Source organism: Tupaia chinensis, unplaced genomic scaffold (assembly GCF_000334495.1).
Source record: "Tupaia chinensis unplaced genomic scaffold, TupChi_1.0 Scaffold000165_2, whole genome shotgun sequence".
Taxonomy (NCBI): Eukaryota; Metazoa; Chordata; class Mammalia; order Scandentia; family Tupaiidae; genus Tupaia; species Tupaia belangeri.
In genome coordinates this window covers 1,156,671-1,172,896 of record NW_006159640.1, presented here as the reverse complement: position 1 = coordinate 1,172,896, position 16,226 = coordinate 1,156,671, and the positions used below count along the sequence as shown (strand labels likewise).

General features: G+C 44.3%; 1 protein-coding gene across 2 annotated transcripts in view; it reads right to left on the bottom strand.

Moving 5' to 3' along the window:
• Nucleotides 1-6: 6 nt before the first annotated feature.
• PLPP3 (phospholipid phosphatase 3) overlaps nt 7-16,226 on the bottom strand; it is a 98,037-nt gene continuing 81,817 nt past the window's right edge. The window contains exons 5-6 of one of the 2 annotated variants that reach the window (XM_006146101.1): nt 15,885-16,061; nt 7-212 (exon numbers count right to left, since the gene is read on the bottom strand). In XM_006146101.1, coding sequence (XP_006146163.1) covers nt 87-212; nt 15,885-16,061 — 303 coding nt within the window. In that variant the 3' untranslated portion in view covers nt 7-86. The remainder of the gene's footprint in view (nt 213-15,884; nt 16,062-16,226) is intronic. The other variant, XM_006146102.3, reaches the window with a different exon arrangement.

Here is a 16,226-nt window from a genome sequence, read left to right as displayed (position 1 = left end):
CATTCTACTGTCTGATGAGATTGGAGAGCAGCAAGAACTTGCTGTCAGCAGTCATTTTACAGAAACAGCTCAGGCGGTGGGAGGCACTACACCATGTTGTGGTGATTGTTCCTGTCGATAATGTCCACAGGTGAGAGGATTTCCTTCCTGATAGCAGGTGGAGGCAGTGAGAGTGTTGTCTTGGTCTTGAAGAGATCAGACACGAAGAAAACCTAGAAGCACGAAACAGAGATCCACATTATTAACTGCCACGTGGGGTCTGGGGACAGGTAAAGCCAAGGGATGGTCAAAGGAACACACGCATTAGTAAAAGGGGGTCCCAAATCATAGCTCGTTGAATAAGGAAGTGCCACAGCGAATACATGGCCCAACTCATTGTACAGACAGGGCAACTGAGGCAGAGGGAAGGGCAGTGACATGCTCCAGGTTGCATAGCTGGGTAGGAGTAGAATCCGGTTCTACGGACTCTTAGCCCAGTACGCCACATCTGCAACCTGCAACCCACTCTCTCTTACTTCTCAAGGTAAACGAATAGCAAGAAAGATGCATTCCTAAACAAAGGAACTAAGCCGTAATTAGTCACAGTCATTAATCCAGTACTTTCCGTTTCCTCACAGAGGAGTCCAGGGTGTAACCAAGAAAGACCAGCCAGTATGAATTTCTATCAGCAGGCACTGGAATAAGGAAGCAGCCGTGACCACTTTTTCCTGAAAACCTAGTGATATCAAACCACTTGATGCGGGTCAAGAAGCCAGGGTCCCGTTGCTGAGGGAGTCAACAACTAACCCAGGGCGTGGGGAAGGTCAATGAGAAATTGCCTATCGCTCATTCCCAGCATCCTTCTTTCTCCTGGGCATGTGACCTCATACGTCTTTCTGAAAAACCCTGAAAACATTTACTGAACACCTACTTGCCAAGGTATAAGGATGGCTCAGGCATAGTTCCTGTCTCAGTGGGCTTGTGGTGAAAGAGTCAAGACTGATGAACTAGTGGTAAAAGAAAAAGGTGCCCTTCATATTGGATGGCAAAATCAATGAGCAGACACCCACTTGAGCCCTTTGGCAATAGGGGTTTGTATTAAGTAACCACAAGTGGCAGCTACCAGTCATGTCATTTAAGAGGAAACACATGGCTGGATTTCAAAATGGGGACTAAAACACTTTCAAAGCTCTCACGTCCAACAGCTTTCTGAATGGAAAAGTTTGGTCCTGCAGATGGAAATGTGCTCACTAGTAAAGAAGAGGGCACTGAGATTTCATTCTGCTCACATTGTAGGCAAGAAAATCAAGTTCTTAGTAAGACTTCACCAAGCCTAAGGCTCCAGTAGCCAGTGCCTGGCCATAGTAGAGATTTGGATTCGTTGGTGAACAGATAGTCATGTCTTTTCTGTAGTGACACAGCAATCAGCAAAACACCACAAAATCACAGCCTGAAACTGGTAGTATTGGTTACCCCAGGAAAGAAGGGACCAGCAGATGACATAACAGTTATGTTGCTGGAATCCCACATAGTCAACTGCAATTTGTGAGTTTGAGCTTCAAACTCACACTAGTGTGTGCACATGCCCAAGATCTTGAGAGGAGAATGGAGGAGAAAGGATTGCAGTGTGGCCACCTCCTCAGGGCGTGATTTCTTGCTTTCTGTCTCTCTGTCTCTGTCTCTCTGGTGAGTGCATCCACCCTACAGCAAAAAAATCTCTCTAAGAGGAACAGAGTTGTGTATCCATTACATATATCACCTACTCAAATATTTATTTAATATATTTTTGTTAAAATAAAAAGGTAGAGAAATAAAAGCTAAGCTTTTTCTATATACCTGAAAGAAAAAAAGAAATATTTGCCAAGAGCTGTAACATTTTAATGCATTTATAGCTTGAGTGCCAGTGACTGTACCATTTTGTGAAGGGAAAAAAAATTAAGCTTTTTCCCCTTTCTTTTCGAAAGTGCTTACACAGTGAGAACCACAGGGCAGAAAGTGCTGTCTCCTAGCCAGAGTCAAACTCAGAGCCAGGAAAGAAAAGACCCTCATACATACAACCTGCCAGGGGGCTCCAGGCTCCCTGCTCAGGTACCCTGACAAGTGGTCAGGGAAGGGCTTGTACAAACAGACATGATTCAAGTCTGAAGTAAAGAGAATGGAACTTGTCTGTCCTGTACACCACTCCATCCCTACATTTCGCTTATCCCCTCCAAGTAGCCTCACTTCCTACTGTGGTAAAATGATGCTTTATCACCTGACAGGTGCAGAGACTGTGTCCTTAGCGCACGCGCTCTCTCTCTCTCTCTCTCTCTCTATATATATATATATATATGTTTAAATTTCAATAGGGCATGTGTACTCATGTGTGTGTAAGAAAGAATATATGAGAAAGCAGTTCCCAGGAGGATGGCCACACTGCACTCCCTCCTTCTCCATTCTCTTCCCAGGATTTTGGGCATGCGTGCATACATGTCAGGTGTGTTTTTTAAGCTACCGAGTCTGGGACTTGAACTATGGTCGTAGGTCTGTGGGATTCAGCCACCTTAACTACCATGCCAACTGGTTGGCCCACAATGTCCTGAAATTTACCAGAAATTATGCTCTTTTTTATCCTTCCTCTAAGAAGTTTTGCTTAATCCTTCTACTGCTGGCTTTCAATTCCAGTTTAGCAGTTAGCCTCATGAAATAGGGCTGTTCTAGCCCTAATTTCTTGGATCTTAGAGATCCTTTTTTCAGACTTTCTCCCATCTCCCGAGGGCAAATACAGAAGGGGATGGCTCCTCTATCCCCCATAAACACCACTCCTCTTCATGATCCTGAACCCTCTTCCACCTCAATCTACTGGCTTATTTCCCAATTTAATTTTCTGAGCTCAGATCCACTACATGTTAAGGTTTCTGTTTTCTAACTGCAAGATAAGGGTAATAAGAAGGTTAAAAACAATAATAGACTTCAGAAGCCATTATCGAACTATGTACCTGTATCTGGTACAAAGTTCAATAAAAGGCGTTCTTTCCTTGAAAGCTCTGGACACCAAGTTAATTACTGGGCCTGTGGTAAGTCTTCCACTCTCATGTCTTATCTCTGACTTTGCCTATTGGCCTTTCTCTCTAGGCGGGAGGCTTATTGAAGATGGAGCTCTAGCCCTAATCTCCCTACATCACTCACAGCACTCAGCATTAGGTCTTGTACATACCAGAGGCTCAATAAATGGTGGTTGTTAAATTTCTAAAATTCTCTTTACTGACGGGGAAGCAAGCACTCTGGCCTTGGATCTGGCTGGCATCTACAACTCCTACAGATTTCAGGGGGAACCACAGACTCAAACACCACATGCACACGAGCCAAGTGGTAAGATGAAAAGTTGAGTCAGGTCCAGCAGAATCCCACTTGAAGCTGTATTTCACTTCCAGTGTGGCTTGAGGTTACACAAACACTTTTCTGGGATCATGAAACGCGATCCTGTCAAGATTCAAACAGGGTTCAATCTTCCTATTGCTTGGACAGCAGAACGTAGAAAAGACTGGTAAAAGTAAAAACTTCTTGGCTTGGAGCAATCCCCTTTCCTTCAGATGATGATCTCCACCCAGAAAGAAACCCGGGGGCCCAGGTTGGGGAAGGTCTGCACAAACCAAGTTGCCATCAGAGGGCTGTGGAACAAACCTACTCCCAGCCCACAGTCCCAACTCCACAGACCTCTGCTGTATGAAAGAACACACTGGCCAATGATACCATCTCAGCAAACAAGAAAGGTGTACCCCAAGCACTCCTGAAAAGTTCTAAGTTACACTGCCTAGAACACTGGCTTTCAATTCGATTTCTCTGATTCTTTGAACTTGATGTGTAACTTTGTTGGAAAAATGAATGACTGCAATCAGTAACTACTTATTGAACTCCTGCTGTGTGTCAAGTTCCAAGAATATAAAGATGATATACAGAAGTCAGAGTCCTTGGCTCTTCAGGAGCTTACAGGCCGGGTAAATAGCCAACGACAATTCATCGTTTTGAGGATTATGATCAAGGGAATCAGGGTGTTAATGAAGCACAGATAATGTGGCATCTAATCTAGACTGAAGGAGTGGGGAGAAGGTCTTAGAATGCTTCCTCCCAAGGATGGGGAGATATATATATATATATAAGTCAATACAGACTCCCCTTCTCATCATCTGAGAGCTTTTAATTTTTTCCCAATTATTAATATTATTATTCCAATTATTTTTTTAAACAGTCAATCACTATTTCTCATTCTGCTTGTAGAAAGACTTTACCCAACATGAAATAATCCTCAAACCAATCCAGTTGAGAATACTATACATGTCATCATCAACAGGTAATAAACCATATCTGTGTCCTACTAATGTCATGCCTCTCTATTTGTTCTCTTGCTATCTTTCTCTACCAAGGATATATATTTGAGCTGAGCTTTGAGGGATGAGGAGGAGTTCGCTGGGGGGCAAATGCCAGGAGTATTGTTATAGGCAAAGGGAGAAGCATGCGTGATTGCAAAGAAGTACAAGAGTACAGCATGTTCAGAAGCTGCAGGAAGCTCAGCAGAGCTAGGGTGGGGCAGTCAGAGACTGGAGAGAAAAGGGCCAGACTTTGAAAAGCCTCCTAAGACACATTAAGCAGTTCAGATCTCATCCTGTTGGTCCTAGGGGTCACTGTCAAGGCTAAGCAGACCAGCATCACGTTGGAAAGAATTGCATTTTTTTTTTTTTTGAGAGGTTTTTGCTATAGGGTGCATGCGCTCGCCAGACAGACAGAGACAGAGAGACAGAAAGTGAGAAATCACCCCCCAGGAGGGATGGCCACGCTGGTATCTAAAATGGAGAAAGTCAAACAAGTGTAGTGGTCCTGATTGCAGGGATTGCAGTCCTTGAACTATAACCATGCAGTAAAGACCAAGAAGAAGAGACAGATAGTGAGATACGGAGGCTAGGACTGCAGTAAACGGAGGGTGTGTATGTGCATGTGCAGGTCTGTGTGCAGGGAAGGGAATGCCTTTCTTTCCAGTTCTGTTTTCAGCTCTGGAAATCTTTGCAATTGTTCCCATGAAAACTTATAATCTGGATAACTACTCTGCCTTCTAATATTTGGCTCCCTCTTATATTACCTCAGGAAAGTGCTTCTGACCTCCTTAGTTAGAATAACAGGCTCTTCTGTGATCCAAGGGTGGAAAATGGTCTGATTCATCCAGGCACTCCAGAAAATGTACCCTTTCCTTCAGGAGCAAGACTCCACATAAAGAAAGCAACTCTAGGCTGTAGGAACCTCAGTCACTGTGATGAGGTAAGAAATGTATAGTGAGTCTCCTTCCAAATGGAGACTATCATTATTGTTCTAGCAGCATCACTGTCTCCCACCCTCCCATCTAACATACACAGTCCTGGTGACAAGCTTTATTCTTTGGAGTAAAGCAGACTCATCTTTAAATCCAAGTCTTGCCATTTGTAGCAAAATATCTAAATGGGGGAGACAACCTGATCTTACAGAGTTACTCTAAGGATTACGAATGTAACAAAATGCACAGGATGGCACACGACTTCATGCCCAGTATCACATTAATAAATGGGAGCCATTATCACTGGCTTGTGTGTTTAGTGCCTCCATACACCAGATCATGTCTTTTCTCTTGCCCCTCATCTGCAAACAGAAGACAAGAAAAAACTAGATAAGGGAAAAGGAGAGAGGAAAAATATGAATGGTTGAGGATAGAAATGAATGTGTGACAGTTGACATAGATTCAAGTTGGACGTAAAAGACCATGTACTGATGGGAGTTTTCCATAGGACAAGTAGGAACTGCTCTCAAAATCACACAATTTTTGGAGCTGTTTTGGGGAAGGAGTCAGCACTCCAAAAGGAATATGTTTCCGATGTCTTTTTGCCAGCACTCACCCACTGTGGAGGTGCCAGCCCGCCTGGAACATGTACAGTCCAGTCCTTCTGGGGTACTGCCTGACTAGAACTTACCAAGAACTAAGCAGATCAGGAACAAGAAATCTAGTTGGTAGCCAAGTTTCTACTTCCATTGCTGTGAATGGCTGAGTCAGTAAATTTTGAGGGTCATTTTGTAAAGGATGATTGTGTTATCACAATCTTTCCTTCAGTGTTTCTGGAGTCCCCCAGTATTTCAATTCCTTAGAGTGTATAAGTGAACTCCTGGAAGATAGGATTCATATCCTGATACACTGAGGTGGTTTTTTGCTTTGCTTTGTTTTTCACCAGAGGTTGCATGTGTTCTCCAGAAAGAGACAGAGAGGGAAAGGGAGAAAACACTACCCCCCTCAATGGGGCATAGTCATGCTGCAATCCCTTTTCCTACATTTCTGTATTCTTTTGGGATTCTAGACACACATGCACATGGCATGTTTTTTTAAGCTGCTGGGACCAAGATTTGAATCATAGTCAGCTATGCGGGACCTAGCTCCCTCAACTACCAGGTCTCAGAGCTGACCCTACATAGAGATTTATATAAAGTCCCATTGAACTTAGATGCCAGAACAGGGTGGATAATATAAAAGCAAAAGAAATTTAGAATCTTAGAACTAGAATAAAACTAAGAGGTGTCTATTCCAGTATTTCTTGAAGTATGGTCCTCAAACCATCTGCTTCAGAATCACCTGGGTGCTTCCTGATACAGCAGATTTTGGAGTCTACCCCAGATCTATTGGAAGTGTGGCCTAGAATCTGAATTTTTGTAAGCACTACAGGTAGTTGTCATGTAAACTAAGGTTAAGTGAGGTATTAGTGGACAGTCTATAGAGATGAACTAGATCTACCATTGTGTGGCTTATGTCTTGGGCAGTTGGTGATCTTACCCTGGGCACTGCAACACTTTTCCTGAGCTATTAGGCCAGAGGCTTTGATGTACGATGCTTTAAATGCTATGTAGTGTCTCCTCTTCTAGACCATGAACTACTCAAGGGCATGAATTATACTGAGTAATCTCTGTGCTCGGAGCTTAGCGATCTCAGCCCTCAATAAAACTGGTCTACCCCTAGGCCTGCGTGAGTAGGGACACCATGGCCACTGCCCCTTTTGCAAACACTCCTGCATGTGTTGGCATTGGGATTACCTTCTAACTTCCTTGTTTACTATACTGAAGGATCTCATGGATTAAGGAAAGAATAACTTTCTTTGGAGGAGAAAGCCTTGGGACTTGGCTCATCCTCATACCAGAAGTATACTAAGTGCTGTATAAAAACCATCTTTGGCAGACTTTGCCCTCTGACTAGATGGGAGTTACTCAGTTGCAATCATCACTTTTTGATCTCAATAAAGGGCTTTTAGTAGCTTTGGGTATTGGGAATTCACCAGCAATGGTGTCTAGTGATTTCTTGGTGTATAGGGGAGAGAAAATAAGGAAATAAGTCAGGCAGATTTTCAAGACTGACTTCCTCTAGGAATTCTTTCTGGTCTTCCAACACCTTCAAGAAGAGCATACTGTCCTTGCACTTGTAATCCCAGAGTCCTCAGTAAGAGAGCTTGTCCTAGCAGCTGTGTTCTCCTACCCTACTCGTTTGTTTTTCTGTGTTTCTCCACTAGATTAGTCACAAGCCATTAGTACATACAATACTGATTCATCAAGTGGTCATCACTAGCATTTTGAGAGCTTCGATAGAAAATATAAGAATGTTTTAGTTATAAGTGGGTGACTCTGTTGGATTATGATCTAAAATATATTTCTTATGGATCACAATCAAGTCTTGCAAAACTACTATACTAAAGCTTTTTAAAGACCAACTCCCTTTAGATTTGAATTATTTTTTATATTTTGCCAAAGGGTGTTTGTGTACTCCAGAGAGAGCCAGAGAGAGAGGAAGAGGGAGAAAGCACCTCCCAAGGGGACGGCCACACCATAATCCCTTCTCCATTCTCCTCTCAGGATTTGGGGCACACATGCGAGGATAGAAATGAATGTGTGACAGTTGACATAGATTCAAGTTGGACGTAAAAGACCATGTACTGATGGGAGATTTCCATAGGACAAGTAGGAACTGCTCTCAAAATCACACAATTTTTGGAGCTGTTTTGGGGAAGGAGTCAGCACTCCAAAAGGAATATGTTTCCGATGTCTTTTTGCCAGCACTCACCCACTGTGGAGGTGCCAGCCCGCCTGGAACATGTACAGTCCAGTCCTTCTGGGGTACTGCCTGACTAGAACTTACCAAGAACTAAGCAGATCAGGAACAAGAAATCTAGTTGGTAGCCAAGTTTCTACTTCCATTGCTGTGAATGGCTGAGTCAGTAAATTTTGAGGGTCATTTTGTAAAGGATGATTGTGTTATCACAATCTTTCCTTCAGTGTTTCTGGAGTCCCCCAGTATTTCAATTCCTTAGAGTGTATAAGTGAACTCCTGGAAGATAGGATTCATATCCTGATACACTGAGGTGGTTTTTTGCTTTGCTTTGTTTTTCACCAGAGGTTGCATGTGTTCTCCAGAAAGAGACAGAGAGGGAAAGGGAGAAAACACTACCCCCCTCAATGGGGCATAGTCATGCTGCAATCCCTTTTCCTACATTTCTGTATTCTTTTGGGATTCTAGACACACATGCACATGGCATGTTTTTTTAAGCTGCTGGGACCAAGATTTGAATCATAGTCAGCTATGCGGGACCTAGCTCCCTCAACTACCAGGTCTCAGAGCTGACCCTACATAGAGATTTATATAAAGTCCCATTGAACTTAGATGCCAGAACAGGGTGGATAATATAAAAGCAAAAGAAATTTAGAATCTTAGAACTAGAATAAAACTAAGAGGTGTCTATTCCAGTATTTCTTGAAGTATGGTCCTCAAACCATCTGCTTCAGAATCACCTGGGTGCTTCCTGATACAGCAGATTTTGGAGTCTACCCCAGATCTATTGGAAGTGTGGCCTAGAATCTGAATTTTTGTAAGCACTACAGGTAGTTGTCATGTAAACTAAGGTTAAGTGAGGTATTAGTGGACAGTCTATAGAGATGAACTAGATCTACCATTGTGTGGCTTATGTCTTGGGCAGTTGGTGATCTTACCCTGGGCACTGCAACACTTTTCCTGAGCTATTAGGCCAGAGGCTTTGATGTACGATGCTTTAAATGCTATGTAGTGTCTCCTCTTCTAGACCATGAACTACTCAAGGGCATGAATTATACTGAGTAATCTCTGTGCTCGGAGCTTAGCGATCTCAGCCCTCAATAAAACTGGTCTACCCCTAGGCCTGCGTGAGTAGGGACACCATGGCCACTGCCCCTTTTGCAAACACTCCTGCATGTGTTGGCATTGGGATTACCTTCTAACTTCCTTGTTTACTATACTGAAGGATCTCATGGATTAAGGAAAGAATAACTTTCTTTGGAGGAGAAAGCCTTGGGACTTGGCTCATCCTCATACCAGAAGTATACTAAGTGCTGTATAAAAACCATCTTTGGCAGACTTTGCCCTCTGACTAGATGGGAGTTACTCAGTTGCAATCATCACTTTTTGATCTCAATAAAGGGCTTTTAGTAGCTTTGGGTATTGGGAATTCACCAGCAATGGTGTCTAGTGATTTCTTGGTGTATAGGGGAGAGAAAATAAGGAAATAAGTCAGGCAGATTTTCAAGACTGACTTCCTCTAGGAATTCTTTCTGGTCTTCCAACACCTTCAAGAAGAGCATACTGTCCTTGCACTTGTAATCCCAGAGTCCTCAGTAAGAGAGCTTGTCCTAGCAGCTGTGTTCTCCTACCCTACTCGTTTGTTTTTCTGTGTTTCTCCACTAGATTAGTCACAAGCCATTAGTACATACAATACTGATTCATCAAGTGGTCATCACTAGCATTTTGAGAGCTTCGATAGAAAATATAAGAATGTTTTAGTTATAAGTGGGTGACTCTGTTGGATTATGATCTAAAATATATTTCTTATGGATCACAATCAAGTCTTGCAAAACTACTATACTAAAGCTTTTTAAAGACCAACTCCCTTTAGATTTGAATTATTTTTGAGAGCTTCAATAGAAAATATAAGAATGTCTCACGCACAATAAGGGCAAGCGGTAATCTTGTAAAATGTCTGTTTTAGTTATAAGTGGGTGACTCTGTTGGATTATGATCTAAAATATATTTCTTATGGATCACAATCAAGTCTTGCAAAACTACTATACTAAAGCTTTTTAAAGACCAACTCCCTTTAGATTTGAATTATTTTTTATATTTTGCCAAAGGGTGTTTGTGTACTCCAGAGAGAGCCAGAGAGAGAGGAAGAGGGAGAAAGCACCTCCCATGGGAAATGGGCATGCTGCAATCCCTTCTCCTTCCTCTCTTCCTCCTTTCTGGATTTTGGGCACACAAGCACATGGGCCTCACATGTGTTGCAAATCATAGGGCATAGGACTCAGACTGTGTAGTTTTCCATATTGGATCCAACTGCCTTAACCAACATGCAGGGGCTGGCCCTAGCTTTGAAGAATACATTCAATCAACATGTCGTATATGCCAAGCATGAGGCATCTTTTATTCACTGAAGGCAAAGTACTATCATCCCCACCTCAAACAGGAGAAGGTGGCTAAAAGGTGACGTGAGTTGCCCAAGCCTCACTAGCAAGTGTCGGAATACAACTTCCCTTTCAGAGTCTCTACCTCATCATGTACCCCATCCAGCTCAGCAGGGGAACCAGAAAGGAAATTCTTGAAGCATTTTACAAACTCCAGAGTATTGCATAGATAGTGCTATCATCTAATGGGAGCTAAAGTCTCTGCCATTGCCTCTTTCTTTCTCCCACTTTCACGTCTTTGCCTCCCTGAGAGTGGGTGCCTGGAATGGCAAGGTCAGCCCAGGGCCTACTGGACAAAGAGCTTTTGCAGGACAAGAAGAGATCTGGAGGTCATTTAATCTATACTCCTGTGCCTAGGCAGCACTCGAATAAATCCAAAGGAATGGATGGAATCTCCCTTGTTAGAGAAAGAGGACATCTTATGAACTGATGGCCTAGACCAAGCAGGTTTGGGGTTTATTGTTTTAACCCTTTGACATGGAGTCAAGGCACCCAGGATCTGGTTCCCACTCTGCCATTGCGTATGTCCTGGGGTGTGGCCTGCACTGTCTCTGCCCCACAACTTCCTCTTGCAGCAACTGTCATCACTGAACTCTTCTTCACACTAGCATTCTTGCTGGTCTCTCTTCCCAAGGTCACCTCGCTGGGGCAGAGACAAAGAATGCCCTTGCCCTTCCCTATATCCTGGAGGAAGATAGCAGCACACAAAAGAGCAACTGCTAGCTGAGCCACACCCCCTGGGAAGAGGAAAACCAGGAAAGCCTCTGCTGTGTGTTTATGAAATTCAAGAGCAGCTGCTTCCTCTGCTGAACCCACAGCAATGGCGGCCTGGCCCTCCTCTGACCCCTCCCAGGGCCCCCTAATTTGCCATCTGTTAAAGGGTCAAAGAGAAGTTGACCAGATTTGCAAGTTGTCACCAGACAGGAAATGAACTGATGCCTGTCCTTTCCCTGGGTGAGCCCAGCTGTAGAGCTCAGGTTTGCAGTAGGGGTGACCTTGTGGGTGTATAGGTGGGGGAGGGTTGCAAGGGTCAGGATAAGCCTGTGTTTGTGTCTGTCTGTGTGCCTGCATATCACTGGGTTTATCCATGTGCTTCTGGGTCTACTTGGGCTGTGGCTCTCCACTCTTGTCCTGTGTAACTGTCTGTATACCTGGATGTGCAGTCTTGTCTGACTGTCTCCATGTTGAGTCCATGACACTGTGTAGCAATTTTCTGTCTGCGTTGGGTACTATTGTCTTCCCTTTCTGGAAAACATTCAACCAGTGAGCAATGGGGGAGGAAACCAATCCACTCCCATTTGTCATGTGACTTTTGTCTAGACAAGTCTGCTTGCTGTGACAAGACTTACCCTCAATAGACCTGGGTAAAAGTGTTTGGCTGTCATAGTCTGTTGCCCAAGACGGCAGTGACTGAACCAACATTCTAGGGTAACACACTGCACATGACTGTGGGCTTACAGAGGCTGTGACCGCCTCAGTACAGAGCATCTCCATAGGCTTGCAGGGAGATGATTCCATGGAGAACGCAGGTCTAGCTCAACTACTGCAGAGTCAGCTGTGTCACAGACTCTCTATATGGAAAGGTCATGGAGCTACAGGGCCTCCAAGTTCAACCCACAGATGAGGAAACTAGGCTCAGATTTGGGAAGTGTCTTGTCTGAGGCCACAAGCAAATTCATCATTTGTTATTTACCCAATCTGGCACCTATTGTGTCAGCCACTGTACAGACAGTGAGAAAGAATAACCAGAAGGTTAAGCCAAAGATTCTGCTATTAAGAAACCCAGAATCAGGCCAGCAGGTGGCATGGTGGTTAAGGGCACTGGACTCACACAGGGTAGACCACAGTTCAAGTCCCAGACCCAGCGACTTCCTTTCTCTCTCTCTCTCTCTCAATCTGTCCCTCTCTGGTCAAATTAAAGCAAGCATGCAAGCAAGTAAATAAATAAATAAACAGATAAAGTTCAATAAAATAATAATAATAATAAAAACCCAGAATCTAGCTGGGGAGACAGGCATGTGAGCAGCAACTGTCAGACAGTCAGAAGCCACAGCAAGAAAAAAGTGCAATGGGCTCTGGGAACATTAAACAATAGGCAATTCTGTCTTGGGGTCTGGGGAAGGTGTGGTAAGCTGAACAATGGTCCTCTGAAGATGTCCACAACCTGTAATGATGTGACTTTACTTGACAAAAAGACCTTGCAGATGCGACTGAGTTAAGAACCCTAAGATTATCAAGGGTTTTCAAGGCAGTCCTAATGCAATCACAAGGTCTGTGTGAGAGGGAAGCAAGAGGGGCAGAGTCGTAGAAAATGTGGCGATGTTAGCAGAGGCCAGAGAGGCAAGAGAAAGATTTGAAGAGCTCTGTGCTGCTGGTTCTGAAGATGAAGGAAGGGACCATTAGCCAAGGAATGCAAGTAGTTCTAGAGAGCTAGAAAGGCAAGAAAATAGATTTTTCTAAGAGCCTCCAGATGGAATGCAGCCCTGCCAACACCTAGCTTTTATGTAGCCCAGTGAGACCCATTTCTGATGTCTAGAACTATCAGAAAATTAATTTGTGTTGTTTTAAGCCACTAATCTGTGGAAATATGTTACAGCAAGGCTTTATGAGAGATGAAATGAAAATGGAACTACACTCCACCAAAGGGAGCAGCTGTCTGAGAGCTCTGGGTGTTGGATTCTATCGAGACGTTTGGCATGCTTGGAGGTGAGTGGGTATAAAGCAGGGTCAAGAGACAGAGCCCTTAGGAGCTTGAGTCTTAGAGCACTGGCTCCATGGCAGGAGGCCTGGCATCAACTCCAGCTTCTCTACCTTCTTTCTCGGTGACTTACTTTTCTCAACCCCTGCTTTCTCATGTCTTTTTTTTTTTGTCCTAATTTTATTGACTTCTCCCATGAAAGTGAGAGACAAACAGAAAGACAAGCACCCTCAACTGAGTCTCATGCTGCGACTCCCACCAGCCTTCCCCACCAGTCAGAATCATGGTGTGCGTGGCTAGCACGCATAGGTCGACCCAGGAACACAGCCTCTTTCTCAATCCTTCCAACTTCAAGTGAGAGCTGTGTATTTGAAGGGCTTCAGTTCCCTCTTCTGTATCATGGCTATAATAAAAAGGCTTCCTGTGGCTAAAAGGACACAATGGTAAAGCATCTGGAATGGTCCCAGCAAAGAGTAGGTGTTTTACAAACTCTGGACCAAATTCCTATTCCACATTACAGTCAGTGAGAGCCAAACAGGATAAAAGTCAGACCCCTCATTTCCCTTCTTGAAAATAAACCTGGGCCCTCCCAACACTTTGTCTAATGGCGCATGGGCAGTGCTTTAGAATACAAATGGGAGGAAGGTTAGGAAGGATCCCCCCCACCTTTTAATTTAATTGGGGGTACAGGAGACTCCAATTAGGGCAGTGGCACCATGAAGGAAACAGCAGCAGGCCCTTCGGGCTGTCCTCCTGCTGAGAGCAAAGCTCTGAAGAGCACAGACTGCAAAGGGTTACCCTTTAGTGCAGACACCCATCCCCCACCGTCGCTTCACATTAAAGGGCCAGGCACCAGAGAACAAGCTGGGCAGGGACAGCTGTTCTCATTAACAGTTTTTTCCTCAATTTCTCTCCTTTCTGGCTTTCACTTAAGAAATGAAAAAGAAAGCAATGAAGAAAGCTATCAGCACTATCGGTCCCGTAGGCTGGGATTCCTGTGCCAAGGTTGGGAAGCAATTCAGGTACTACTACTTTTTTCATGGTGCCCACTCTAATCACCCCAACACGCTCTTTCTCGCTCTCTTTTTTTTTTTAAATATTGATTTCTTCCATGGGTCACACACAGAGACACACACACGCACACACATGGAAAATAGAGCGACTGTACCCCAGAGTCCTGACAGACAGAGCAGCCCTGGATCACGGGCACCTGAGTCTCTGATGCGAACCCAGAATCTCCCCACATGAGTCAGCATCCCAGAATGTTTCATTTTACCACTGAACCACCGTCCAGTCCCTCTTCCTCTTCTTGACCATACTGAATCAGGCCCTCACCTCCTGCTGGAGCTTTCTGTACTTGTCTCTATTGTGACCTATACAGTACTATCAGACTAGTGCTTGGCCTGGCTGTGCAAGCAGCTAGAACTGGACTTCCTTTTCATCCCTATGCCTGCGAGAATGTTCCCTATAGCGTGCTCAAGAAAGGTTAGTTCTACTCATTGACTATAGCCTTTTGCTTATTAAGCACATGTTTACTTTATCTTAGTCAGGCTCCCTGAGAGCTTTGGTAAAACATGGAGAATAATATATGGCAAATACAATCCCTTTGCCTGAGAAACTGACAGTCTGGAGGGATACACACATCAACAAGTTCAACACAGAGTGATAAATGTTATTATAGAGGAGAGTGGGGACAGGTTGCTAGAGGGACCTAGATCCTGCAGATGGGCTTCAAAACCAGGAAAGGAGAAGAAGCAGGTTTAAATCTCTCTAATGTTAATCATTCCTACTGTGAATGAGCAAGGATAATTTATGTTAGCAATACAGCCTACATAGGTGCTTAACATCTAGCTATTACTGAATTGTGGGATTCCTCCTGGGTTGGGGTGAGCTCTTCTGAGTAGGGCCCAGGAAGTTACAATATCAAAGGAGGAACTCAGACATGTTCACCAAATAACACCTCAAAACCTGTAGCAGGCAGGAAAAGCAGAGCTTCTGCTGGAGGCTCAGAGGTGGCATGCTTCAGCCCAGCCTCACTAAGAGTCATCCACTTGGGGCAAGTCAGCATCCCATCCCAAGTTCAAGTTTAGTCTGTGATTTCAGTTGCAAGGTCCTCAGACTGAGAGGGAGCCTGTTACAGCAAAACTTTTCTTTTCCAGTCAACAGTGAGTTTAGGGGCTGACCAAACTGCCCCAAAGGTCATGTTGCGAAGGGTAGCCATTTTCCAAGAAGCCGAAAAGGTCTCTGAGCAGTAAATGCTCACCAAAGCAGCACATGAGCACTGAGTCAGGAGACCTGACTTTGCCACCAATCTGGCATGTGACTTTGGGTGAATCTCTTCTCTAAACTTCCCCATTAAAGGGGGTGGGGAGGGTAGCTCATGCTGGACAATATCTAAGATCTCTTCCATTTGCAGCAGTCTAGAAGCCCACTCCTGTGTTTATGGAGTAGAGGATTTACAACCCCAATGGATGAAAACTCACAGGCTAAAAAGCAGCACGAATTATTTTTTTTTTAAACGCCGCAGGAATTAGTCTCATTTTCCTGAAGGAGTCCTAGGGTGGGGTGACTCCTCAGACACTGAGCAGAGAATAGGAATGAGGGCTCCCTGGCTTAGCCATTGAGCTGGAAACATTTAACAAGCAACGGGGCGGGTCTCTGTGGCACTCCAAGGACAAGTACTACTTACAATGCAGCAGGCCACCAGGGCTCCCTGAGCAAATCCTGCCAGGACATCGCTAGGATGGTGCTTGTGGTCAGATACGCGAGATAGTCCCGTGTAGAAGGCCATCATGATCAAGGTGAACTGGAGGAGGGGTCGAAGCAGGCGGGCACCTCGCCATGTGAAGCGAGCCTGCAGGTATAGCTGAAGGGAAGAGACGAAAAGAACAGATGTTACGTGACTCTCCATTAACATACAACACCAAGTCAACACATACTATGTTCCTGCTAAACAGAGCCATTGGACATTAAATAGGAAGCTGTAGATGGAAAATTCAACTAGACATGACCAGTTACTTAAATGGTGAAC